We start from the raw sequence: 27631 nt of genomic DNA, 5'->3' as shown, positions 1-27631 counted from the left end.
TGCACCCTCCTGACCTGATAATTAGCCATCTCAATCAGCTGCTCCATGTCTTTATCCGGGTGCCTCTGCTTCAGATCCTTCAGCGTCCTCGCCATGTCCCTTCTGGCCTCGTCCTCCTCCGCCTTCGCTCCTCCGTCCTCCATACCGTCCATCCCGCTGTGACAATTCAACGCCATCTGCCCATCCAGCTCCAGCATGTCCATCTTGGTGAAGCCCCCCGGGCCCAGCGCTCCTCCTCCGGCTCCTTCTCCATCCGCCCCTCCTTCCGTCTCAATGATGATGCCGCGGTGCTTGTCGGCGCGGTAACGCTTGCGGACGTACTTGTAGAAGAGGAGGCGGCGGTCGGCCACCCAGGCCTGGACCACGCAGAGTGGGAAGAAGAGGAAGGTCAACACCGCCTCCCATACCTAGAGGAGAGAAGACACAGAGTTAACAGCTTCCTTTTTCTCTCCTTCCCTTTCTTCCTACCCAACTTTCTCTTTTTCCCAAACTCTCATAGCAGCTTTCTGTGTATCCTCACCTCCACCTCTCCGGGGGAAAAGACACTCAGAATGAGGTAAAGCCAGATGTAGGCGAAGATACTCCATGCCGCCGTGACGAAAAACACCCGAAGGTGTTTGATTTTGCGCGTCTCTCCGTCAGGAACCACGTACACACACAGGGCGATGATGACGAACATGTTGAAGGCGGCGCTGCCCACGATGGTGCTGGGACCCAGAGAGCCGGCCTCGAAACCGTGGCCACACACCTATCGGCGGGGTGAAAAATCTGATTACCGTGTTCCCATTACATTCTGTATCAGCTAATCTAATGTGAGGCCTAACCATCCGGCTCATATTGTGCTCACCTCAATAACTGACAGCAGTATCTCAGGGGCACTAGAACCCAAGGCCATTAAAGTGAGATTAGAAACGGTCTCATTCCAGATCCTGACCGTGGCGGTGGTGGTCTCGCCATTTGGCCGCTTAATAGTGATTTCTTTCTCCTGGGAGGTTATGACCTAGAAAGGAGAGGAGAGGAGAGGAGAGGAGAGGAGAGGAGAGGAGAGGAGAGGAGAGGAGAGGAGAGGAGAGGAGAGGAGAGGAGAGGAGAAGAGAGGAGAGGAGAAGAGAGGAAAGGAGAGGAGAGGAGAGGAAGGTAGAGGAGAGGCGTAAAGGAGAGGAGAGGAGAGGAAAGGAGAAGCATAGGCAAGGGAAGGTGGGAGGGTGCACCAAATGGGAAGGACAGAAAAGGCAAAAAGGAAAATAACAAAAAACAAGGAAAAGAAAGAAAAGTAGAGGAGCCACCAAAGGGAAATGAAATGAAGGTGATAAGGGAAAGGAGAGAAAGAAACGGAAAAGAAAGGAAAGAAGAGTAGAAGATGCACCAAAGGGAAATTAGAGGAAAGTGATAAGGAATAGGAGGGGGAAGGAAAGGAAAGAAGAGTATAGGAGCCAGCAAAGGAAAATGAAAGTGTTAAGGAAAGGGAGAAGAAAGAAAAAAAGTGTAGAGAATGCGCCAAAAGGAAATTAAATGAAATTTATAATGTAAAGGAAAGAGCAGAGGATGCACCAAAAGGAAAGGAGAGGGAAGTGATAAGGAAAAGGAGGAGAAAGGAAAGAAGAGTAGAGGATGCACCAAAAGGAAAGAGAAGGAAAGTGATGAGGAAAAGAAAGGAAAAGAAAGGCAAAAAAAGCAATTTAAGTATTTTACAAAGACGCCACAGAGCTGTCAAACATGAATCATATTAAATTAGATCCATTATATTTCCGGAAAATGATGATGACTGCTGATAGCTGACATGATATATAACTGCAATAATCTACTATGAAGTCATGAAGAGAAATAATGGAACATCTCAATAGTAAAAGAAGCGTGTGATCATTCATCTCTTGCCTACCTCTATAGAAGACATGAACCGGTCCGCTATGATGCTCATGCCCAGGAACATATAGATGAGTGCTACGAAGTAAACAATGGCCCGAGCCACTTTGTCGCCCACAGAGGGGTTCTGAGGGTTCCATATGGGCAGTACCACGCCTGAAATATAAAAAAACAACAATAATCCAACTAAGTTTTGCAGCAAAGGATCACAAGAAATATTTGGTTGCAACAATTTTGTGTGATAACCTAACTAATCCTCTATAATCTTGTAGGTACAGTCACTGTGGGCATTTAGTAAAAAGCTCAGTATCAATTCAACCTGATTAACGATTATAATAAGTGTTCCATATGATCCCATTTGTCTTAATAAAACGTATTGAAATGGATCAATGTGCTCTAGTTTCAAGGCAGTAAATTGGCACAATCCGCTGATAACTCACCAGTGGTACATTTTTGCTCATGGAGGCAATCAAACACCTTCGTATGGAGCGGCGTTCCTGGTGTGGGTGCGTTATGAATATTCTGCTGACATTGTCCAACTCTAACTATGCATTAGCGACTGGCAAATAAATCTCTTTCCTGTTATTTGCAGAGCCTCTGGACCGGTCGGTCGCACAGAATGAGCTGGCAAAATATGCGGCAATAAATGCCAGGAGGTTATTTATAGGCTCTTTTAGAAATGAAGGAGTCCTTAGACTGATATACTGGTACAACATGAGGAATATACAATACACTCTATGTAGTTAAGCTGCGCTGTAACTCTAAAGCATGTTACTATATGATATGATGAAGAACAAAATTGATATTTTAAAGAGAATCTATTGTGCTTTTTTCTCTTTCCTTTTGTGTGTTATATAGTTTTTTTGTGCATTTAAAAGGTGAACATGCACAAAAAAACTGAACTGAACTGCCTGAAACGCCTCGCTTGAAGTACCGCCTTCTCTTCCATAACGTGGTGATGTCACCAAGTAACACATTTGTATTATACCTGCCTAGGGGCTAGTTTGGCACGCCCTCAAAGCTAGTTAGAGCGGAGCCACAGCGGATTCCAAAGAGTTTGGCACAGCTGACCAATCGGAGCAGACTGGGCTTTTCGGGGGGGACAGGAGCTCAAACAGAGCGTTTCAGAGAGAGGGTGAAAAGAGGTGCTGCAGCACAGCCGATATGAGAAAAATAAAGCTTTTTTTTAACAATAAAGCATGTAAACATTGTTTAGTAGAAACTCAAAATACAAGTACGAAACTGAAAATAAGCACAATAGGTCCTCTTTAAAATATTATAGTAAGTCATCAAAGGAATGCTTTCTTGTAGAGCTTAAGCTGATAGGTGAATTAGTGCTCTGCAGCTGGATATAAAATTAGTATGGTCTATTTTTCTCCATAAAATCTGTTCTATACACCCTGGATGGTTAGTGCAACCAAGATAATGGAGACTTGGCTATTAAATCTGCAGGACATTAACACAGAATAAAATTATGAATACATTAATGCAGTCAAGCCATATAATTTACTGCATCTACTGCCTCCATTATAACATATCAGGACTTTCATGCTTTATTATTGATTCGTACAAAGGAGGGAATTGAATTGCCACTTTAGAAATGAAATACTGTAAATGAGCCAAATTTAAAGGGGAGGACAGATGGCGATGGATGCAGCGTTTCCCTTTAAATTAGGCCGTATATTGTGTTTTTAGCCTGAGATCTGCTGGGTATCACTTGTCAGCTGATTAGACTGTTATCAGGCCATTAAATAGGCGTTATCAGTCGCCATTAGCACCGTAGATGTGGGTCAGTAAAGACCTACTACACCCACTAGTAGGTCGGGGGCAATGCGTGGGACATAAAACACAAGGTTTTCACCCAGAGAGACCAGGATTTGCATCCTGTGTGATACCAACAATGTGTTAAGTTTCACTTTCACTTTACAAACATAGTTACTTTAAGCCAAAACACAAGGTTTTCCCCTAAACTTAACTTTTGTTGCCTAAACCTAAAGAAGCAGTTCTGTTTGTGTTCTAAAAACGTGACCTTTCATTCAGTTTCACATGTTAGAACGTCTTACTTTTAAGTTTCGCTTACACTTTTACAACGTAGTAGGCCCCTAATGACCCACATCCACGGTGCTTATAGCGTCCGATAATGTCTATTTAATAGCCTGATAACAGTCTGATCGGGTGCAGCGGTGAACGTTACTGATCTAAAACAGGATTATGTTCAGCTGGGATAAAGGCAGGTGACATCAGTAGCTTACATGGCTGGCACACAGAACACTAGAGGCTTAAGTCTTTCCCCTTCTTAACCCTTTCAATAAGCTGCATCTATCATATGTAATCATGTTAATCCCAGTTTTCTCACAGATAATAGGACCAACCCACCTTCCTGACAGGGGTCTCCACTAGCCGAACAGTTTTTCTCAGATGAACCTGCATGCACCGATCCGGGACATGACAGGAGCAGAAATGCGGAGAGGAGGAAGAAGAGGAGGAGGCGGGACGGGTTGAGGGAGGTGAGAGAGGACGGAGGCACAAACATGGCCGCTGTAGCCATCTCTGCTGATGCAGACGGGCCTTCGCTGGACTCTATTGACTTCTACTGGGTCGGCGCAGTGCGGAGTGATGTCCAAATCCTTGAGGGAGACAGAGACAGAAGAAGAGTCGTTATTCAACCTTTCAATCACACCGCTTAGTGAACTCCCTCATGAACTATTCCTGTTGGTTTAATCGTATTCACTATAAAAACACCTTCTGCTGCTTTTAAATCAACTCAAGTGTCTTTAATTAGTGTGCAGAAAGTGGTAAAACTTGAAGTTAATAGCACGGGGTGAGGAAGAGCATCCGCAGCAAAAGCCCTATATTTTATGTGACTTAAAATAACAACTTTCCCTCTCATTTTTTAACAGAACTCAATAGAAGGCGGTTGCAAAGTGCTTTATGGTGGATTATAAACAGGTGGAATGAAATGAAGAAGCAATAAAAGCAATAATGAAAGGTCATTACAGTACATAAAAGCAAGGCTAATAAAAAAACGGCTGCAGAAATGCTGTAAATGATGATACACTTGTAGCCAGCCTCTGTAATAAAGTTAAAATAATAAAGTCTACAATAAAGCTGGAGTAGATGTAGCCGGCCCGAGCTCCTCGGGAGCCAAGATGGAAAAAAAAAAATCAATCGCCTCTTGTTTTTAATCTGGACTGTGGAACAATCTCTTTTTAGCTGCACCACAGAGCAGACAGTAGACACAGTACTGTATTTGTAATGTGGACTTTGGAACTATAGGATTGTTTTTCATTTAGACTTTGCAGTAGAAATCTTTCATCCCCTAAATGTGAACACAGAACTCTTGGAGTCAGCTGTGATAACAGATGAAAGTGGGCTGTTAAACTAACTGGAGTCACCACCACACCAATCACTATCAATTCCAGCAGGGATAAGTTTACACGTAAAACCACTTACCACTCAACATGTCCCACATATTCAAAATTACAACAAAATGTGGTGACTTCATCGATTTATGCTTTTAAAGACACACTATACAGTAGATAGAGTGGCAGTTTGTATGCAGATCTTCCTGCCTGGTAGCTAAAGCCTTCAGGCTCCACTAATCAAATGGTTAGATTTAGACTATTATGGGTGGTTAAAGCTGCACTGTTCATATTTTTCAACCCTGTCTCTTACAAAATGATGTTCCCATACAACTGAACTGCATTCTCATTTACCTTTAGAGAGAAATGTATTTTCTTCCAGATTACGGTCGCAGTTTTAAACATGTGGTTAACGTTGTTAATTGAAACAAAACAACAAATGCAACGAAACTACTTTGTTATAGGTTTAGGCAACAAAACTACTTGGTTAGGAGTAAAAAAAACAAAACATGTTTGTTACATTAGTTAGTTGACTTTTAGTTTCACACAGGACACAAACAGTTTGTTGGACCCATCCACTAACGTAACATCGGAACGTAACACCAGAACGTAACACCAGAACGTAACACAAGAACAAAACGACGCAACGTAACAATGTACCAGAAGAACCAGAGTTACATAACTAGCATAAATAAATAACAACTGCCTATAGCGGACTTTCTTACGTAATGCTACATAACAAGCGTAACATTACGTAACAACGTACATAAAGTCAATGTTTAGTTTCGGTTTCACACGGGACACGAACAGCGGTCTCCTCCTGTGTTTGTTTGACCCATGCAACACCCCTCCAACCCACCCGTAGAAGACTTTGTCGCTTGTTATACTCATTATTATACCACGTAACGTTCATTAACGGTCGTTCAATATACTACCTTACCTGCTTTCATGTCGCTCGTTGTACTGCATCACGTGCTGCGGCCTATTTGTGATACGTCAAAGATAATCCGCGACAAAACACATGTTCAATCCAAACGTAATTGAGAATGCCGTTTAGTTGTATTGGAACGTAATTTTTAGGAGACAGGGCTGATATTTTTCTATGAAAAACAGGTCAAATGATTATGTGTAAAGTGAAAGGGAACTCTACAGAGGTTTTTAGCATCTTTCAGCTCACTGTTTCTGAATTTACGGCCCACAACTTTTGACTCAGTCCCACTGCTCTCATCAGTGTCATTTACAGCCACAGCAGGCAGCTGTTTGCAGTGAAAAAGCTCTGATAAACCCACTGTATGCAAAAAACAGCAAGACAAAGTTAGCGACTAGCTGGTGAACATATCAGAGTGTTTAGCAGCTAAAGAGCCAGATATTTCTCTCAGGAGTTGGTGGAGACCAAAAACAGAGCTAAAAGGAGAGTGAATGTTGGACTTTCAATCACTAGGTGGCCAAAAACAAAAATGAAATGAATGCTAATGTTGCTCCGCGTCTGCTGGATGTCTAAAAGGCAACGGTTTGCCAACACTTCTGCTGTAACAACTTTATAAGGTCATAAAGTGTCATTAGCGTGTTTACAGCTTGTTGCGCTGACCCCTCCAAGTGCCCGAAAATCAATTCAATTTTGTCTTTCAATATTAAAGCCGTGGAGGAAGTGCTGCCGGAGAGGTTACGGTCAGGACATCAACTTCCCCACTCGCTCTGCTCATAAATCTTTTGGTGTGAGTGCACAGTGAAGGGCAAAACGTTCAAACTTTGATGGCTCTCTTAACTCAGAGCATTCACTCATGTGAACACTATGAACAAGTTATTTAGCACAAACCGCCGCATTAAAACGTGGACAAACTGAACTTCTCTAGTGGAAACAATGGCCTTGAATCAAGTCTTTCATGTGTGAATCAAGGCATTATAGACCAGTGTATGTGTGTACGCAGTGCATGCTATACTTTGCTGCAGATGCAATGCTGCTATACGGTGTTTGGCAGTGAACATTAGCTGAGATACAGCAGTATCGGCGGCTCCTCAGTTGGGCCAGAGTTAATATTTTGTGAGAGAAAACGGACCCAAAAAAAGGATGAGAAACCGTTTGAACTGGCAGTGTTGGGTCAAATCAATGAAAACACACACACACAGAGAGGAGATGAAACATACACGCAAAAACACAAAGACAAATACACAAACGGTGTCAGCGAGCCTTGTAGTGCTGAAGTTGCTGACCTTGTACTAGTATACTCTCTCTCTCTCACACACACTCAGGGTTTAGTCAGCCTTGGGCGAAAAATTGCTGACCCTGTCTTCACTCAAACACATACGCGCATACACACACACACCAACACACACACAAGCACAGTTAGTCATCTGTCGTGACATTAGTGGGGAGTTGCTGACCCTGTCTTCATCTATCTTCCAGGGTCTCGCTGCTCTGACAACAACCTGTCACTTCAATAGTCGGCTCGCTCCTCTCCGCCGCCGTCTATCCCGCTACTGCTACCCTCCACTCCCTTAGTCTCTCTCTTCTTCTTCTCTGCCTTTCCTTTGTTCTTTCTTCCTTTTGAGACTTCACTCCTGTAGCACAGATTGCTGTAAGCTTTTTTATCTTAGAGTGATTATGTAAGTACTCCGACTCCGATTTAGCATCGCACTCCTATAACATTGTCAAACGTTGTCATTGTCGAAAGGAAAAGTGTCAAAATTGAAGCTGCGGTCTTTCTTATTCCACGCATTCTTATTCATTTTCTTTATAAGTAACTGGCACCTACATTACCCACAATGAAACTCTACTGCCGACAGTGGTGTTATACGCTAGTAGTCGTAATTTAGGGGTCGTGTCTAGAAGGTAACCCACAAGTTGCAAAACTCTTGAGATGGTCATGGTTAGGCATTGACCTCGCTTTCAACCGTACACGCAGTTTTCATCGGCCATTTGCCTGTGTGATTCTAGTGATTTAGAACTTCAAATTACCTATTTTGTTTAAATGTAATCATAATCATCACGTCACTGTTTACAAACTCAACAGTAGTCGTGTTTCCATTCCAATTGTCAAGCGGATTTTAAGCAAACTTTTGAAATGTCGCAAAAAAAGAAATGTGAATTAGGCGCGTTTTCATCAACTGGTTTGGAGTGAATAAACTCAGCTACCGCGTGCGTGGTTTGGTCAGAAGTCGGCGCTATAGGCTACGCATGGCTGTAATCCGCCAGTAAACAGAGTAGATAAAGTAGAGGTTGCGAACCGGAAACAAAACAAATCAGCTTGGCTATCTAACTGTGGCCGTGTCTAGAAGGTAATACACAAATTTCGAAAACTGGCAAAAACTTGATAAAAAAACTCACGCAAGACTCGCTGCATGACGACCTATCCTAACCTTAACTATTCAAGGTCAATGGCTAACCTCAAGTATTCAAGAGGTGTTTTCATAATCCATCTCAAGCAACTCTTCAACTGTCTTTCAGCGAAGGCATAAACCACCTCAAGCGGGCGTAAAAGCTTTTTCACAATTGAGGAAGTTTTATTGAATTTTGCCGTTTCCATAAAACTTCTCTGGTGCGATGTGAATGGAAACTGTGTTAGTGATGATACTCAAGACGCCCCCAAAATTACCTTACGTCCCCTTTTCTCCAGACTCGGTTCATCAGTATCACTCAGCCTTCTCCCTCTCCTCTCTTTGTCTTTTACCTGCTTCATTAAATCTCCTATTTTCTTCCCCCTCACTCTTTTCCCATCTTGTCCATCTCCACCTCCCTCTTCTCCTGTCTGGTCCTCTCCTCACTTTCTTTCCGTGTATCTACGTGAGTTAATGTCCTGTCGTCCTCCGTCTCTCTCTCTCTCTCTGCCTACACATACACTCACCACTTCACATCTCAAGCACCTCTCCATATCCCTTGCTCCTGCTCGCTCTCTCTTTCACACCTCCGGTCCATCCGACCTCATCTGTGAACAAATCTGTCCCATTCTTAGTACACAATATGTACATTTGATGACACAAAGGTACACAAAAAGGTATCAAGTGTTGCTCACTGGAAGGGAGGTGTGCACTTTTTTTATAGTACTTTAACTTGACTGACTCTAAATACTCAAATGCACAGCGGCTAAATACAGAATTAAATTGCTAATATGAAGCTGTGGCAGATTAAGAGCTCAGTTTTGTGTCAAGGTGCAGTATTTATAATTTCCGTAGATGTATTTTGTGCTAAAAAAAAAAAAAAAAAAGAGAAAGAAAAAGCTATTAGCCTTTTCTTGAGCTGAGTCAAGACTGTCTTTCATTTTTCAGACCCGACTTGAGTGCAACCCTTTAATAAAAATGTGCAAGGCTGCATGACAGAAAGAGCAAATCAATACAAAAAAAGGAAAAAGTGGAAAGTTGCAGAATAATAGCTGAAAAAGTGTCAGCTCGACTGTGAAAGCATAAAGGATTGATAGGAGCATGTGCACAAGGTGCCACACTGACTAATTATCACGAAGTTAAGTGGGACTTTTTCACACCTGAAGAAGATGGAGAATGCTTTTATCTTGTTAATTTATACATCCTAAGAAAGTTGCACACTTTGATGTTTTTATCAGTGATTTACTGCAACACACATCAGTGGGGGTAAACTTGTGGGACTCGTATGATGCTAAAAATATGTACAGCAGATTAAAACACATTTTTTTCGTCTTTTTAATAAACCAAATGATGACACCAGTCCAGAGCTTGAAATTACTTCTTAATCCTTGTGCATGTATATATCTATATGTATGTATGTTCCTTATTTCCCCAAGGGAAAGCCCTTGTGGAACATGAGTCATTCTGACAGATCACACACACCACGACCTGTCCCGACTTGTCTCAAGACTGACGGCGATGCTCACGTGTACGCAGACATGTGCTGTATGTAAATGCATGTTTACACTCCCAACACACAAACAGTACAATCCGTTGACACAGTCACAAGATCACACAGCTGTGAAGATGTTCTGCTTTTTCAATCAAGCCAACAGGTGTTCACAGTGTGTATGTGTGAGTATAGAGGCCCATTATTCAATGATTGGATGATGCGTGTTTACAGCGTCTTCACAGGTGAAAGGATGGATGGAAGACAGTGATATGACAAGCAGATAATGAGGGAGATGAAGAGAAGAGAAGAGAAGAGAGACTTTTACTGCCCGAGCAAGATGGCAAAATGTCTTAAAATGAAAGTGTTTTGTTTGTTATCTATTAACCTTTTCCTTGTTTTTATTAATGTTATTATGTTCTTTATTTCATTATAATTTACTATCAATTTTACTTTTTTACTATAATAAATAATTAACATCATATGTAATCAAATGTAAATGTATGTTAACTCCTGCAATAAAGTATATTTTAAAGGAAAAGTCAGAAACAGAACAGCTAATGCTAATCAAGTCTTCTTAAAGTTATAACCCGTAGGATTGTTTTTGTTATTATTTATGGTTAGTGTTTAATTCTAGCAATAGCCATTCATTGTATTTACATTCTGTAAATTACTTCTCTACATAATAGTTTTGATTGTTAGCGGCGGAGTCCGCCATTCCCGCGCTGGATTCAAACTGAGGAAACAATGTATGCTTATCCAGCGTTACTGTGTCACTTTCCTAATGCCGAGTCTGAGCAGCATTAAGTTACTGCTAATGCGAATCCTACATTTGCTGCTGTTCCACATTAAAAGCATTCAACTCGCTAATCACAGGGTGGCTTTTATTGTGAAAAAAAAGTATAAAAAAATTCTTCTACAAAACAAGAAAACGGACATTGAGAGTGATGGACTCTCTTATTAACCCATTTGTGACCGCAACTAAAACTTTGAATTTGTGTTCTCTAGGTTTGCCTTAGCACAAATGTGAAGAAATTTTCAGAATTGGTCAAACCATTTCATCTAGTATTTGGGCACATTGGACTACTGTTTTTGCCATAGACTCCATTATATTATAGGAAAAAAACAGTAGTCCCATGTGCCTAAATACTGGATATAGTATGATAAGAAAAAGTCTGACCACAATCAATAATTTGGTATCTTTAAACTCAGAACAAGTTGGATATCAATGGTATGCAAAAATGTCATATGAAAAACATTTAATAAACACAATGTTAACGTTTTTCCTAATTTTTTTCAAAATTCCTAACTCTGGCTATTAATAAAAGTGTGATTTTTCATGTGACATAAAAAATTCCTAAGTTGTATTTTTAGATACTTTCCCAAAGTATGTCCAGTCAAATTTCAAGACTTTTGGCCAATGAGAACAAATGTTGTGGCATTTTTCCTTATTATATTAAATATAGTCTTTTGGCACAAATGTGTTACAACAACATGAGTTTGTTTGTAAGTAGACATTACCGGTTGCTCTTCTGTTCTACATTTGGACACAGTTGCTATTAACACCAGTGACCACTGGTGTCGCCAAAGCAACCAGGACCAAAATCTTATGGATTATAACGTTACGGCCCTGGGAATAATGGAGGTAAGAATGAAAATCTCTTATCTTAAAAGCAATATAAAAGAAAGGACACCACAACAATAAACAGTACTGACCGAAATAAATTATGCGCCTGGAGAAGCAGCGGCGGAATAAACCGGAACGACGACGTCTGCATCAAAAATGAATTTGGAAAATGTTAAGCATGTGCCAGAGGGCCTGGAGGACGAGATGAAGGCAGACAACGCACATATTCACACCCACTGTGAAGCACATCACACACACACACACACACACACAAGCTTGGACCCGGCCCGTTTATTGAAAGCAGTAAGAGCATTGACCATGGTTGTTGACTCATATCAAATCAGCTGTGTTTCGCTGCTCTGCCTCCTTTGGCACCATGAATCACCACTCACTCACACACACACACACACTCACTCACACACACACTCACTGCAGGGGGCTAATGTCTCTGGTTAAATGACATTTGATTCACCACATCTTCATTGGCTCAGCTAGCATTGCCACTTCCATTATAGTCCACACCGCCTTGTCCTCTCTTTTTCTCCATCCTCCATCCTTTCACAATGCTAACACCACCATAACAAGTCATATGACCTAATATTGAGGAACTAGAAGAACTGAAGTGAGATCATATCACTGTTTTCAGTGCAAATCACCTGTGACTCCCAGAGGAAAGTGTGAGCTACAAAGGCGTAGGTAGTGTTATTGTAATATCTCTTTGCCCTCCAGATAAAGACAGTTTATATAACTACAACACAATAGTGGTTGGACCTGGATTTATACGCTCTCTGAGGACCACACATAGATTTTTTTCATTGCTTTCTCTAGTCTCTCTGGAGGTGAGTTTTGAATCATGCACCAGGCTACCGTTTGAAGGTTCCAATCCAAATAAATTTCCGTGAATGGGGAGTTAGAGTGCATTTGGTTTCTGGCCGTAGCCATCTTGGTTTTTTGCAGCCAGAAGTAACACAAGAGGGTGGAGCTAAGTACAAACGAACGCTGAGTAAGACATTTCTTATAGACCAAAATGTTACAATTAACTTTCATGAACTGAAACTACAGTGTGAAAGGGTTAAAGTTGTAAGACGAAGACACAGACACAACTCCCAGACCGGAAAACGCCATGATAACAACCTGTCAATCACAAGGTAGCCCCGCCCTAAAGCATCCCCTGCTTTATGGTCTATTTGACTCTAAATGGGACCATAATTTACTAAATGAACATCATGCTGTATTGAAGCAGACTTGAAACTAGCGACTGAAACCATAAACTCATGTTTATAATGTTTACTGAGGTAATAAATCAAGTGAGAAGTAGGCTCATTTTCTCATAGACTTCTATACAATAAGACTTATTTTTGCAACCAGAGGAGTCTCCCCCTGCTGGCTGTTAGAGAGAATGAACTTCCACATTGGCTTCACTTTTCAGACCCGGAGTTTGCCCACTGGATATAATTTTATTTATCCCGAGGGGAAATTGTTGTGCACTTGGCTCCCATATGTTTCATTCACCATCATGAGTGCAGCCTGAGATCCTGGTATCTTTGTCAGTATAAGACCAGGACTTTGCTGTCTGGGCACTTCAACTCTGGAGTGACCTGCAGGAGGAGATCAGGCTCTATTTATCCACCTTCAAATCAGAATATATGAAGAACTGTGCATTCACTCTTTCCCTCTCTATCACAATCTCCTCCATCTTCCCCGTCCCCATCCGTCCCTCTAACTTCTCCCAGGACTCCTCCTTTTTCCTCTCTCCGCTATCTATCTCTCCTTCCTTCTCTAACAAAGTTATTATCTCTCTTCCACAGAGAATGGAGGGGAACAAGATGAAGCCAGCGTGACTGATCTTGCTCATATCTTCAGTGTGTGTGTGTGTGCAGACTGTTCCCTGCAACTTTACTGGTGTTGTGCAGTGTGTGTGTGTGTGTGCGACAATTTGCTGGGTGCGAGCGTGTGCATGGTTATATGTGTGTGTGTGAATGTGCATGCGTGACTGATCTTTGGCTGCAGCCGTGGAAGCTCCAGGCTGGGGAGAGGGGGTTTGGTGGTGGGGGAGGCAATGAGGCGGCGAGGCAAACCCAGGAGGGAGCAGTTATTGAGGGAGGGGGGGAGCAGCGGCACTGGCTGCCTGTGGTACACAGCGCTCAAAGAGCTTGGTTACTTGGGTAGGACAAGATTAGAGGAGAGATGAGGAGAGGATGATGATGCAACAGAGAGGGAGGGGGGGAGAAGAGAGAAAGGTAGTGAGAAAAAGAAATGAAAGCCCTGAGATAAAACCCAAGAAGAGCAGGGAGGAGATGCACAGAGATAAAGAAAGGAGGTGGGGAAAGAGAGGCAGTGCGTGAGTGTGTGTGGCTCTGGGATTACAGCTATCGAGCGGCTGAAGAGCTGATGAGATGCGTAATTAGGCAGATTTAAGGGCGATAGCGAACGCGCCCCACTGGGCCGTGGATACAGCTGTCCAAGCATGTTAGAGAGCGCTGCGAAGTGCTGCCCATACTCCGGAGCACAGAGCAGATTTAAGGCGATGGCGAACGCAACCCAGTGGAACGAAAAGAAAGACATCAGGGTTGCAGCCTGGCTGTCCCCTCCGAACGTATATGAATGCTGCACATGCATCACTGAGCTTTCAGTTTATGAAGAGTGTTTGTGTAGCGTGCGTGGGTCTGAAGAGGATAGTGGATGCAATCTGCAGACAAACTGACAGCTGTCCTCTACATTCACTGCTACTATGAGATGTTACACATATAGATTGAGCAGTTATGACAAAAAAAAGCTGAATCCCACAAAAGACTCAGACATTTCAGACAGGTTTAAATATTTATAGCTGCCAGTAAATGCACCCCACCAAGTCTAGACATTCCTAGAGGAAATTTTGAAATGTTGCACAAACTAGAGTACAGCACAGTTTTACTAACCAAGTCGGCAGAAATTTTTTTGGCATTGTACATTTCTGCAAACCACGGATACGCCGACGTTTCAGAATCAAAAGTAGTTTTCATAAATAAGTTGCGTATCAGCCTCGTATCACTCTTGCAGAAACGCACAATGCCAACGTTGTGAAACGATTGGTTAGGTTTAGGCAACAAAACTACTTGGTTAAGGTTATAAAAAAACATCATGGTTTTGTGTTAAAATAACGTTAAAAATGTAACGGAACAATGCAACGTAACATCTGTAACGTAACAACTGTAACGTAAAAACTAATATAACAACAGTAACATATCAATGTAACCTATCAATGCAACGTATCAACCGTAACGTAACAATGTAACCTAACATAGTAACCTAACAATGCACATATCAACTGTAATGTATCAACCGTAACGTATCAAACGGAACAATGTTACTTAACAATGCAACGTATCAACCATAACGTATCAACCGGTACGTATCAACAGCAAAGTAAGAATGTAACCTAACATAGTAACCTAACAATGCAACATATCAACTGTAATGTATCAACCATAACGTATCAACTGTGATGTAACAGTAACGTATCAACCGTAACATAACAACTGTAACATAACAACTGTAACATAACAACCGTAACATTTCAAGCGTAACAACGCATCTAGCGTAAATAAATAACAACCGCCCTCAGCAGACTTTCTTATGTAAAATCAACGTTTACCTTTGGTTTCACACAGGACCTGAACAGCGGTCTTCTGGGATCAAGTCCTGTGTTTGTTTGACCCATGCACCAACTCTCCCACCCACCCTTGGTGGACTTTCTCGCTTGCTATACTTCAATAGCGGTCGTTCGATATACAACTTCACTTGCTCTGACTGAATGAAAAAAAATAAATAGAAGTTGACATTCAACTTATCCGTGGTGTGCCAATATTTTTTCCTTGCGACTGGGCTGGATTTACAGTGCTTGCAAATGCATCCCCCACTGGAGCTTAGAGCACCCACTGATGCACCTACTTTCCTTTTATTCTGGGAAGAAAGCCTGATGGTAGGTTGCTACACAGTCATGTAAAGTAAAATAAGGTGCAACAGTTTAGCGAATCATTTCTGGGAGTAAGATCTAATAGAAATGCAACATTTAATATTTCAGACAGATTTTCCCCAAAGTTTATTGAAATTAACAAAAATACATCAGTGACCAACAGTTGCAAGCTGTCAGCAGTGTGTGTGTGTGTGTGTGTGTGTGTGTGTGTGTGTGTGTGTGTGTGTGTGTGTGTGTGTGGTCAGTACTCTGGTGGTCACTCAATGTTTCTCCCTGCAGGACTGCGCTCTACATCGATCTGCCACCGAGCTCATCCATCACTCTGAGGACAAACACGCACTCTCTCTCACACTGTCACAAGATGCATCATGCATAGAACTGACCAGAAACAAAACCATGGACATACAGCCACATACACACACACACACACAGAGAACTGCATGTAATGTATAGATGTCAGCTTTTGTCATATGACGCACACAAAGTCGGATCAAGCCTCTAGCCACGGTCACGAAGGTTAAGACAGAGAGAGAGAGAGTATAATGCATATATTGTATAATCCCACAGCTTTTGTTCACAACCTTATTCATATCCTATCTTTTTGCTTTCTCCCTCAACAACCACCACTTTGAAAACACTACATGTTTTTTTTGTCATGTTGCTGTAAGGAAGATGATTCATCTGCCTCAGAATAATTTAAGGAACAGGAGAAGGTGAAGTGAAGTTCATGAGTTGAGAGTACGGAGTCCTGCTGTTCTCTGCCCCCAAAAGAGTCTGGCTCCTTCAATTGCAGCATAAGAATGTCACCACGGGGTACCAAGTCAGTCTGGGTTAATGTTATCCTGCCTCAAGCAATAAAACTTCTCCACTCGCTTCCTTTCCCTTTATGTCTTTTTGTCTGTCTTCAGTGTTTTAATGTTTTTTTTTAAATTTTCTGTGAGGAAATGTAACATTTTAAAATGCCGTTTTGCGTTCTTGTGTCAAATAAAACTGTCAAAGGATACGGGGCCCGCAGCCAAAGTTCTCACTCTTCTCTCCTTCTGTCACTTCATCTGCATGCTGCATAAACATGTGGAAGTTTGTGTGGGCGAGGACATCAGCCAAATGGGGTTAGAAGGGTTTTAATGGGCTGTGACATAAAAACAAAAGAAGATGATGTGTGATATGATGAAGGCTGTGTGTGGTTTGCGTGTTCGTAAAGTATGTATGTGAGGATATTTTTTTAAGGGGTGTGTGTGAGAGGCCAATGGGCATGAAAATCAGAGAAATCTGGAGGTGGAAATTAATTTGTTGGGATACTTAACTCAGGAAGAGTGCATAAATAAGCTTGATTTTAGGCAGTAGCGTTGGTGGGCATGCATATACAGTATGTATGTGTGTGTGTGTGTAGGTGTGAGGAAATTTTTGTGTAGCTAATCAAGCAACATGAAAAAAATAACACTACGCAATTGAGTGTTTTGTCTGAAATGCATTGTGTCTATTCTTGAGGGCTAAACAAATGAAATTTCCTTCCTCTTTTTTAATATCTTAAAGGTGCAATAGGTAGGATTTGGTGGCATCTAGCTGTGTGGTTGCAGATTGCAACCAGCTGAAACTTCTCCCGTGTGCTAAGAGCGTAGGAGAACTACGGTGGCCGACGCAAAAATGCAAATGGCATCTGAAGCTCGTGTTTGTCTGTTCTGGGCTACTGTAGAAACATGGCCGCTGGCCTCGCGAATGGGACCCGTTCCGTATGTAGATATAAACGGCTCATTCTAAGGTAACAATTCTTATTTTCAGGTGATTATACACTAAAGAAAACATACTTATTAATATTATATACCATTTCTGCAAATAGATCCCCCTAAATGCTACACACTGCTCCTTTAAATTGTGCATTGTTTACATCCATGTCCTCTTCTTCCCTGCCTTTGTTGGCACATTGCCGACTCACTCATAAAAACTAGGATCAATTAATAAAGGTGTCTAGTATTTAATACTCAAATATGCTCACTTTATGCAAATGTATGTATATATTTATTATTGGGAATCAATTACCAATACAAAACAATGACAAATATTGTCCAGAAACCCTCACAGGTACTGCATTTAGCATAAAAATATGCTATAACATGGCAAACTGAAGCCCAACAGGCAACAACAGCTCTCAGTTTGTCAGTGTGCTGACTTGACTATGACTTGCCCCAAAACTGCATGTGATTATCATAAAGTGGGCATGTCTGTAAAGGGGAGACCCATGGGAACCCATAGAACCCATTTACATTCACATATCTTGAGGTCAGAGGTCAAGGGACCCTTTTGAAAATGGCCATGACAGTTTTTCCTCGCTCCTGCGCAAGTTTGGAGCGTTATTTAGCCTCCTTCTCGACAAGTTAGTATGACATGGTTGGTACCAATGAACTTAGGTTTTGTATCTTCACTCTACCTTTAAAACTGAGCCCACTACAACCTCAAAATTGCAAGTTGCATTAATACGTTAAAGAAATTAGTGGGGTTAAAACAAATTTGCTTAACGCGTTATTATGGTGTTAACTTTGACAGCCCTAATAAAAACACTGCTCCATAGCACTACTTGTGGTCAAAAACTCCACATGGTACCTTGAATTGGCTCTGTAGTTATTAAACTTTCAAACCAAAAATGTGTTAACCAGCACAACACATCCTGTCCATTAGCAGCCAGGGCTTTAGAAACATGGATACAAGTTTGATAAAGCTTTAGAAAGATCACAGGTAGAAGCTGTAGAGACTGTCAGTGACCAAACTGAGCACAACCAAGGACTCGAGTTACATCTGTGACCAAGGCTGGTCAACACGAAGTGAATGAAATCATGCATGAGTCTGTGAGGGTGAAGGGTTTATCATCTCATCACATCACATCCCCCTCGTCCCCCGGGCTTGTTTTACATGGATGATGCAAGTTTCTCTTGCTTCCGTTCCCCTTTTCTTTCCGCTCGTCCTCACCCATTTCTCCCTCATTGCATTTGCAATCCCCGTTTTCCTTTACACATACTCCCTTATTCTACCTTCTCCTCTAACTAAAATCTCCCAACCTCGTCTTTCAGCGTCAAACCTCTTCAACCTCTTTCATTCTGTCTTTCTGCCTCTAATCCAATCCTCTCCTCCTCCTCCTCCTCCCTCCATCCCTCCCTCTGTCCTGCCCTCTCTCTTGTGAGACAAATAACAGCAATCTTAATAAAAAGGCTAAAGAAAATCCCCTTGTCACTGAGAGCTTAGAGGAGGGACAGAGGCCATTTACTCAAACATGGGAGGGGGAGAATGGAGGGAGAATGGAGGGAGAATGGAGGGAGAATGGAGGGAGAAAAGGGGGAGAGGGAAAGAGGGAGAGAAAATAAGCACAAGAACAATCATTGGAAGCTGCATTAATCCCTCCTGATGTCTCTCTTATATCCCTCACTAGTGAATTAAGCACACACGCAGTATACCTGTCAATGCACACTCACATTTCTTCATGTCACACATACACATACACATACCTCACCAACATGTAATTTTCCTCTCTGCCCTTTAAACACTAACTCTTATCTTTATCTTTTTACACAGTGTCACCCACGCTCTTCATGCTATACAGTTATAATTACTTTGGTATCCCATTAGTCGCCGTGGTAACAGCATAGGCCAATCATGTTCCTTAAGCCAGCCATTTTCCACACTCTCGTGCTTATTGTTGTCACTTTCCAGTGTCTATATATAGACTGTATCTATGTTCTCGGTTTCTCTTTAGTTCTCTCTGTCCGTCCGTGCTTTCACTCTTTGCCCGTCACCCACGGATGGATTACTGGCCGGCGCCAGGGATCCACAATCGGGCACACGGGCACAAGGTGTTACAGGGCCCCTGGGCATCACTTTCAAAATGTCACAGAAAGATAGACAAAATCACCACAAAGAGATGCATAGCAGCTATGAAGAGACCGCAAAAAAAATACAAAACGACCACAAAGAGACACATGATGACCACAGAGAGATGCAAAATGACCAAAAACGTAATGCAAAATGACCACAAAGAGACACATGATGACCACAGAGAGATGCAAAATGACCAAAAACGTAATGCAAAATGACCACAAAGAGACACATGATGACCACAGAGAGATGCAAAATGACCAAAAAATTATGGAAAACGACCACAAAGACACTTAAAGATGAAAAGTGACCACAAAGAGATGCAAAACAACCACAAAGAGACTAAAAGATGCAAAATGACCAAAAAGAGATGCAAAACGATCACAAAGATATTCAAAGATGCAAAATGACCACAAAGAGACTCATAATGACCACAGAGAGACACATGATGACCACAGAGAGATGCAAAATGACCAGAAAATTACACAAAACAACCACAAAGAGACTAAAGGATGCAAAACAACCACAAAGAGACTAAAGGATGCAAAATGACCACAAAGAGACACATGATGACCACAGAGAGATGCAAAATGACCAGAAAATTATGCAAAACAACCACAAAGAGACTAAAGGATGCAAAATGACCACAAAGAGACTCATGATGATCACAGACAGATGCAAAATGACCACAAAGAGACTAAAGGATGCAAAATGACCACAACGAGACACATGATGACCACGGAGAGATGCAAAACAACCACAAAGAGATGTGAATTGACCACAAAGGAATATAGATAACAGTGACATTTGCATATTCATTCAATAATTTAAAAAAAGGTTCTGACATGAATTGCTCCGTGTCAGTGATAGAAGATCCCACAGAACTGAATCCATAAAAATTGTTTGCACATTTAAGAGGAAAAAGAACATTCATAAAGTACATTTTCAGCTGCGGCGTGATACAGTGATACACAATATTTTGTCACTAATGCTGAACAATGAGTTGGACAGCACTTATCTTGAGTGCAGTGTAAAAAAGAGCGAACCCGTCACGCAGTGTTATACTCAAATGAAAGACGGGATCATTAGACCATTAAAGAAAAGCAGAATGAGAGTGGGGAGCAGAGACTGAAGAGGCCCTGTGCTGTTGTGGCATTACCACAGTGATTAATGGGATGGGACAGTTATTATCATTATCATTATGGGGATGAAATGAGTGGGTGATGCACTCAGTGTGTGTGTGTGTGTGTGTGTGTGTGTGTGTGTGTGTGTGTGTGTGTGTGTGTGTGAGAAGTGTGTGTGTCAGCCAGATGGGAGAAACCAGAGTAATGTTAACAGATTATTGATAGGGATTATTCATTAACTAAATCAATTAGATAAGAAGGTTTTCCTCATAAATTAGACTGTTAAATGGAGATTACAATAACAAGCTGAAGCAACACACACAGAGTGTGTACTACTAAATACACAGAGTGTTGTACTTAGTAGAAGTGTGAAGAGATCCTGTCTGGACTGTGTGTTGTGGTCCTTTTTTTCGGTAGCACAGAAGGTCGAAAGGCTTGAAGGCACATTTTCAATTTGACTCGTGGTGTAAAGAGCAGTGGTTTAAGTCGCTGAAAAAGTATGGATCAGGGAATCTAATGAAAATACTCTAGCGAAAACACTATTGATGTTTCATTCTATTTTTAGTATCCACTTTCTCTTTCCCTCTCTCTCTATTTTCCCTAAAAAAACTCCTAAATAAGATCCAAAACATGCATCTGAGCTCGCAATCTGCCCAATGAAACCAGTGACAGTGTCCCTGCTGTAACTGTGAGTGGGAGGGTTTAGCTCTATTCATGTGTGTGTGTGTGGGTGTGTGAGTGGGTGGGCATACTGTGGGATATCAGAGTGAGAAGAGAGGGAGCACACATGTACACACACTGGCTGTACATGGTGTGAACTAGTTGCAGTTTACTGGCATTATGACGAATGGAATAGTCATCGTTCCTGCCAGGTTGAATAGGGCTGTAACAGGTACGCACACACACACACACACACATCAGTTTATATCTTCTTCACAGACACAATGACTGTAAAATGCAAATGAATGTGGATAGACCTTTACTGTCAGAGTTGTAATGACTAGGACGGTTGAGCAATGAGGTTGGCAAGACTTAACAGGTACAATTAGCGCAGTAACACACACACGGTAGCGAGGGCTTAGCCACAGATGAGCGAGGCTGGCGGTTAAATCCAGTTGGAGGACAGACCGCGAGGCCGGGGAGAAAGGGACAAAGACAGGAGAGAGAGAGGGAGGGAAGGAAGGCGTCGAAAGAAAGAAAGAAAGAAAGAGGGGACAAAAAAGCGAGAGGGAGATAGATTTAGATTAGGAAGGGGGGACATTTTTGGAGGCTTGGCAGCGAATCAATTCGTGGCATTACCAGCGGCGACGCCAGGGAGAGCCTGGCAATCAACAGATGAATGGACCTCGTTACCTCAAGGTCACACACCTACCCACACACACACACACACACACACACACACACACACACACACACACACACACACACACACACACACACACACAGATGGAACTGGACAGCAGAGTGAGAGATCGTGGACGTGACACTATTTCGCATGAATCCCCCTCTCTTCAGATTCATCCTCGACTGTTCATCTTTTTAAATGATGTCAACAACCTCACTTCACTCTGCACTGTGTCTTTATTGACTATCTGGGGGAGCTCAGTGGAAGGAGTTAGCTGGCATTGATTAGAGAAGGGGGCAGGACTTAGATGAGACTTATACACCCAAATATTGCTTTACATCCCTGTGAGCTCTGAAGATACATCTATAGATGTTCCTAAGCCCCTTTAACACCTTCAGGTGTGTCACATCCAGATGAAATCCAGGAGCAGTGAACCCACTTATATGGGTTACACTTAGCCGTTAGCTCGATCCCGTATCTGATTGCATCCGTCTTGCACGTCCGGCACATGATTCAAATCTGCGTAGATTATGGATGCATTAAAAGAACAAGATGTCGTGTTCCAAGATGGCACTCCGTTCATTCCAAAGAAGGGCCAAAAACTACTATTTCATTTCCACCTAATGGTTCAATTTGGTAGTAATGAGGGTAATTTGGGAGCATTCGTAATGCTCAGAACAAATCATTTTCCAGCCAAAATCTTGACCAAGGATACTAAAGAATCCCACACACAGCTGTTCACTTGTACTCACTAAATTAATAACATAAATAAAAGGATGCTTTGGTTTCTATAAGATATTTTGGGCAAGTGGGAGTCACGTGGCATTCCACTTTGTTGAAATCACCCCACAGCCCAGCGCTGTTGCTGACAAACTCCAGTCTCCTGCATGAAAGTCAGACATGCCACATGCATGGATGTAAAATAAGAACTGGATACGGTGCCGCCGCTCATCCTTACTTCCAGATTTCCAACGGTATTGCAGCGAAAAATCCCCCTGCAGCCCAAAAAGCATTTTCCCCATAGACCACCACTGTAAAAGAGACGTCTGTAAAACTGTCGGCAGTACACCTCAAACTGCAAACGAGGTGGATTATGACTCTTTCTGTTATAGATTGTTGATCCATGGACGTTTTATATTTGTAAAACTTTCCTCCTGCCAAGAAAAATCTGTGACGGCATCACAATGTAAAGCCTATGGTCAGCAGGAGAAATATTCAGTGGGCCCCATATTAACCTGGAAGTAAACCCGGAAAGTAGATGCACCCGGCGAGCAATTCTCATTGGACTGAATAGGCGCCATCTTGGGGTCCGGTATCCAGTTCTTATAATACGTCTATGACTACATGGCACATGCCTGAGATCACACTACTTCCTACATAGAGTGCTCCAGGGATGATGTATTTTTGTTGGCCAACCAGGAAGTTAGCATCTCCCTGGGTTCCCTCAACAAAAAGCCAATGGGATTTTTCCATTTGGTTTTGGATTATTGCAGAAAATAAGCTCTGTGGCAAACACACAAACTTTTAAGATACTTACACGTTTTGTTTAGCAAGATAATCTCCACTAATGAACACCCCTTTTATTATTTTTGAAGCGTAAATGCAATTGCCAGAAGTAAAAAGCTAATGTTAGGCTATAGATGAACTACACCACGGTTGCATGAACGCGAGTATAAACAACGAAAAGGAGGACGAGTTGGCGTGAAGACGTTTAGTAGTCAAATTTAGCCACTCGTTAGCAACCGCCTTTTTTAAGACACGTAGAAGCTTTAACGTTCACTAAGGGTATTTATTGATGTATTTCATATCACACAGCAAAACATTAAAATCTCTTCAGCTTGTGTCAACCACAGACCTTATTTCAGGCATCTAACTAAAAACCCATTGACTTCCAGACAAGGGAACCAGACGTGCTAAAATGCTAACTCATTTCCTGGTTTTAGGACTCATTCCTGCAGCGATCTATCGGCACCAAACCTCAGCACTGGACGTAAATCTTGAGGTGTGGAATCACCCAATATGGACGCAATTTGTTGGGGATACTGGGCCGGGGAGATTTAATGTCAGTGTCACTTCAGAGGCACTTCAGCTGCTATAACGGATGTAGTTACACTTGGGAGGAGTACAAATTGCATATTGGTTGAGACAGATGCATTAACACCCTTTCAGCATCTGGTTAGAATGTGTTTCCGATTGCAATCCACGTCTAATGCTTCTTACACTTTAAATATCGGGTAGCTATCTAAGACACATGAAGTGTAAATGGAGTGCAAAAGTAACGTGAGAGAGAAGGCTCTCCTCTGTGTGATGTGCTGAGGCCTGAACCAGCTGACTGCTGCATCACTGGATAAACAGCAGGAGGTTCGCTGTTCTGCACCTACCCATATGCCACCTACTGTGTTCCCTCTGTCAATGATGATTGTGCAGTATGAATGTGTGTATATGTTTCGGTGGACTGCAGAAACTGAATTGCCCTTCGGGGATAAATAAAGCTCTCTGTATCTGTATCTGTATCTGTTCTGACACACAAATGTATCCTCTCTCCTCCATAGGAAACCTTTCACTGAAAGACATGTCTGAAACATAAGCCCCATTTCCTCAGGAATCCCAACTCAGCCCCTTGATACTCTTTTGTCTGTGAGGTAAAGGTTGGCAGCAGAACCGGCTATTTTCCAGGCGTTTGGTGCAAAACCTCTCTGGGCTGCACAGCTATAGCTCAAATCGGCAGCGGTGCCACGGCGAGGCACCATGGTCTGAGTACAGTCTGATTATTCTGACCTCGTGTTTGAAGGTCCGTCTGAAGCATCGCAAGAGGTTGTTTCTACGACTGGAACAAGCTAATCAGTGTTTGGCTCATTAAGGAATAAATTCTGTTAATTAACGGGTGACACAATCGATAGAGGACGAGGCTGCGAGAGGAAAGGAGAGGAGAGGAGAGGAGAGGAGAGGAGAGGAGAGGAGAGGAGAGGAGAGGAGAGGAGAGGAGAGGAGAGGAGAGGAGAGGAGAGGAGAGGAGAGGAGAGGAGTTTATATTTACGATGTGGCTGACAACAAAAGGAAGGAGAAAGCATGAAACGGAGCAGAGGGAAAGAGGGGATGCTATGAGAAAGGAGGAGAAGTCAGCAGCTAAAGGAGATATATAGCCTGACTAATATGCATGGTGTGGATTTCCATTTGAACCTTGAGGAGGAATAAAAGTCCTATACACACACCACCGCAGAGACACACACACACAATCGTGACTCATATATAAGCCTCTGGTAAGACGCTACATCCTGCATAAAATCCTTAAAACCCTCCAATCATCTGTGGAGTGAAATACAGCACGCAATTTACCACATTATGCTCCACGATTCTATGAATTACTCTGATATTGTCTAAAATTTCTTATGTGGAAAGACATCTGGGCAAAGAGAGAGAAAAATCAAGACACAATGTTTCGTAGCAAGTATAATCTGTGAAGTGGCAGGGATCCATTTCAGCAGCGACCATGCGGGGCGGTTTGACCATGGCCTTCATAGTGGCTCCATTAGCCCAGTCTGGAGTAGTGGGGGGGGCAATTTCACCCAATTTGTCTGGCCAGTAATGCATTCATCTCTGGATAGCAGACGCACTCGGGATGTTTAATTTCAAAATGCACTCCAGCTACGATTACCTATTACACGGTGACAAAGTGGAATTAATCCCGTAAACCACAAGAGATTAAAGGAAATCAGGTAAAAAGTTAAATCAGATCACCTCAAGTTACTTTGGGAATACTTTGCCCTCTGAAATCAACTCAACAAGCAGAGAAAAAAGCTATTTACAGATTGGAGTTTGAATGCATCTATCTGAATTTGCTATGATGTTGTTACAGGGACTGTGATAAATGCAAACGCAGATCCCATTGTTCTGATTGCATAAAAAAAGCTTTCCTAAAATTAGATTTTAAAAAATCACAATATATTGAATCGTGACCCGTGTATCGAGACTTACACAGCCAAACTTTGTATGTGATGTCAGCATTTATGTAAAGGGACTGTTTGTAACTTCTTACACGTATAAATCATTACGGGTCGGTGTCCCATGCGCTGTTCAGACTCAGACTCCAACACAAACTACACGGAAGCACCAAAACCGCAAAGTTCTATCTAGTGAAGCCCGTCTGTTAAACAGTGTTGGCCGCGGTCGGAGGACGCGGAGGAGACCGTAGCTTTGGTCTCCAGGGCCGGAGTCTCTGCTGTACTCTGCTCCTCTGCTCCTCTGCCTGCTTGCCTTCACTCACACCGTGCTCGTTCTCGCTCCACTCTCACGTTCATGCGTGCACACTACACACTGCAGAAGAGTTAGTTTAGCTCTGAGAATATCTAGTGAATATCTAGTGAATGTACAGTGGACGTTTGTGCAGAAATAAATGCTGCAGCTCCTCCAGACCAACAGAGGTTTCCCGTGTCTTGTGAAGTGACGGGGCTCCGCAGCTAGAAACGTTATCGTCTCCGACCAAAACTCCGGTGTCTTCCCTGTTTCCTCCGGCCGCGGTCGGGAGGCTGAAGCAGGAAAAGCCAACACTAGGATCAGCAGTGATTCATGGAGAGACCTTCGTCTGGTCAGCTAACATTACTGCCAAGCAGGTGAAATATAGAGTGATATTGTGGTTTTAGCTGACGTGTGTCGCCTCACTGTTTTGAGCAATGCTCATTCATGTGTATGTAGAGCGAGCAGAAGCAACAGGACGCTGAATTTCGTTGACTTAACGGCCACAGGTGTCGCTGTTAACAAGCAATTTCTGATTCTTACAAACAGTCCCTTTAACATTTGGCCTATTTCTTCTGACAAAACTGAAATTGTCTTTTTTAGTCAAAGAAAGCTTTTCCTGACCTTGGGGCCCCGGCCAAACCATCGATAATGTCTTGTGAAATGCCACGAGCGTTTGAAAGAAAAAGAGAAATGGGAGTGAAATCCATTTTGTGCTGCAAATTATAACAATGGTCAAATGTCTCCGGCGTGAGAAAAAAAGGCTTCGGTGAGAATTACACTGATGTCGGTGCAGAACTAGAAGACGTTGCCGGCGTTCCTGAAAAGAGTTTTCTGCTGGACGCGTGACGATGCGGAGACTAATTGTCCATTATGTAGGTGGGAGCGTCTGATCCCACCTCGTTCCTGTAATGATAATGGCTTTTCGCAGTTAGCTGTTAATTACTGCTGCTGCCCGCATGTGTCTGAGCGTGAGTGTGTGTGTGTTCGTTCGCTATGCTGAGCACGCTCGACGAGTGTGTGCAGCCATGGGTGAAAGCAGCCCTCTGCTGCAGAGAGACAAAGAGAGAGGGAGACAGACAAAGTTAGATAGAGACTGTAACAAACAGGTGAGTGCCTGAGTCACCCTGACCTTATGATTGGACCGCCAGCACACACACGTATAAATATGCACACGCACACACACTCCCGGTGTAGCGAGGTGATGTCAGAGCAGTTGATTTCAGTGGCCTGTACTTGACACCACCATTTGGCATAGCTGCAGGGAATTACCGTTGTTACTATTAATGTTAGGGGAGCACAAAATAACTCACACAGCAGCAGACTGCAGAATAAGCCCACAAATTCACACTGTTTCTATAGCAACACAGAAGAAACATTTACAGTAATTACACTATCTGACAGTGACACCATTAATACACACACATATTCCTACGCATGAATAATTTATTCATGTT

General features: G+C 42.5%; 1 protein-coding gene across 3 annotated transcripts in view; it reads right to left on the bottom strand.

Annotated features, from left to right (window-relative positions):
• Positions 1 to 27631, bottom strand: part of slc8a4b (solute carrier family 8 member 4b) — a 119688-nt gene that overhangs the window by 59970 nt on the left and 32087 nt on the right. For all 3 annotated transcript variants that reach the window (XM_074623039.1, XM_074623043.1, XM_074623042.1), the window contains exons 2-6: positions 4240 to 4490; positions 1880 to 2019; positions 848 to 1000; positions 521 to 748; positions 15 to 407 (exon numbers count right to left, since the gene is read on the bottom strand). In XM_074623039.1, the coding sequence (XP_074479140.1) occupies positions 15 to 407; positions 521 to 748; positions 848 to 1000; positions 1880 to 2019; positions 4240 to 4411 (1086 nt within the window). In that variant the 5' untranslated portion in view covers positions 4412 to 4490. The remainder of the gene's footprint in view (positions 1 to 14; positions 408 to 520; positions 749 to 847; positions 1001 to 1879; positions 2020 to 4239; positions 4491 to 27631) is intronic.

This window comes from Sebastes fasciatus, chromosome 22 (genome assembly GCF_043250625.1).
Source record: "Sebastes fasciatus isolate fSebFas1 chromosome 22, fSebFas1.pri, whole genome shotgun sequence".
NCBI lineage: Eukaryota > Metazoa > Chordata > Actinopteri > Perciformes > Sebastidae > Sebastes > Sebastes fasciatus.
This window is presented reverse-complemented; position numbering and strand designations above follow the sequence as displayed.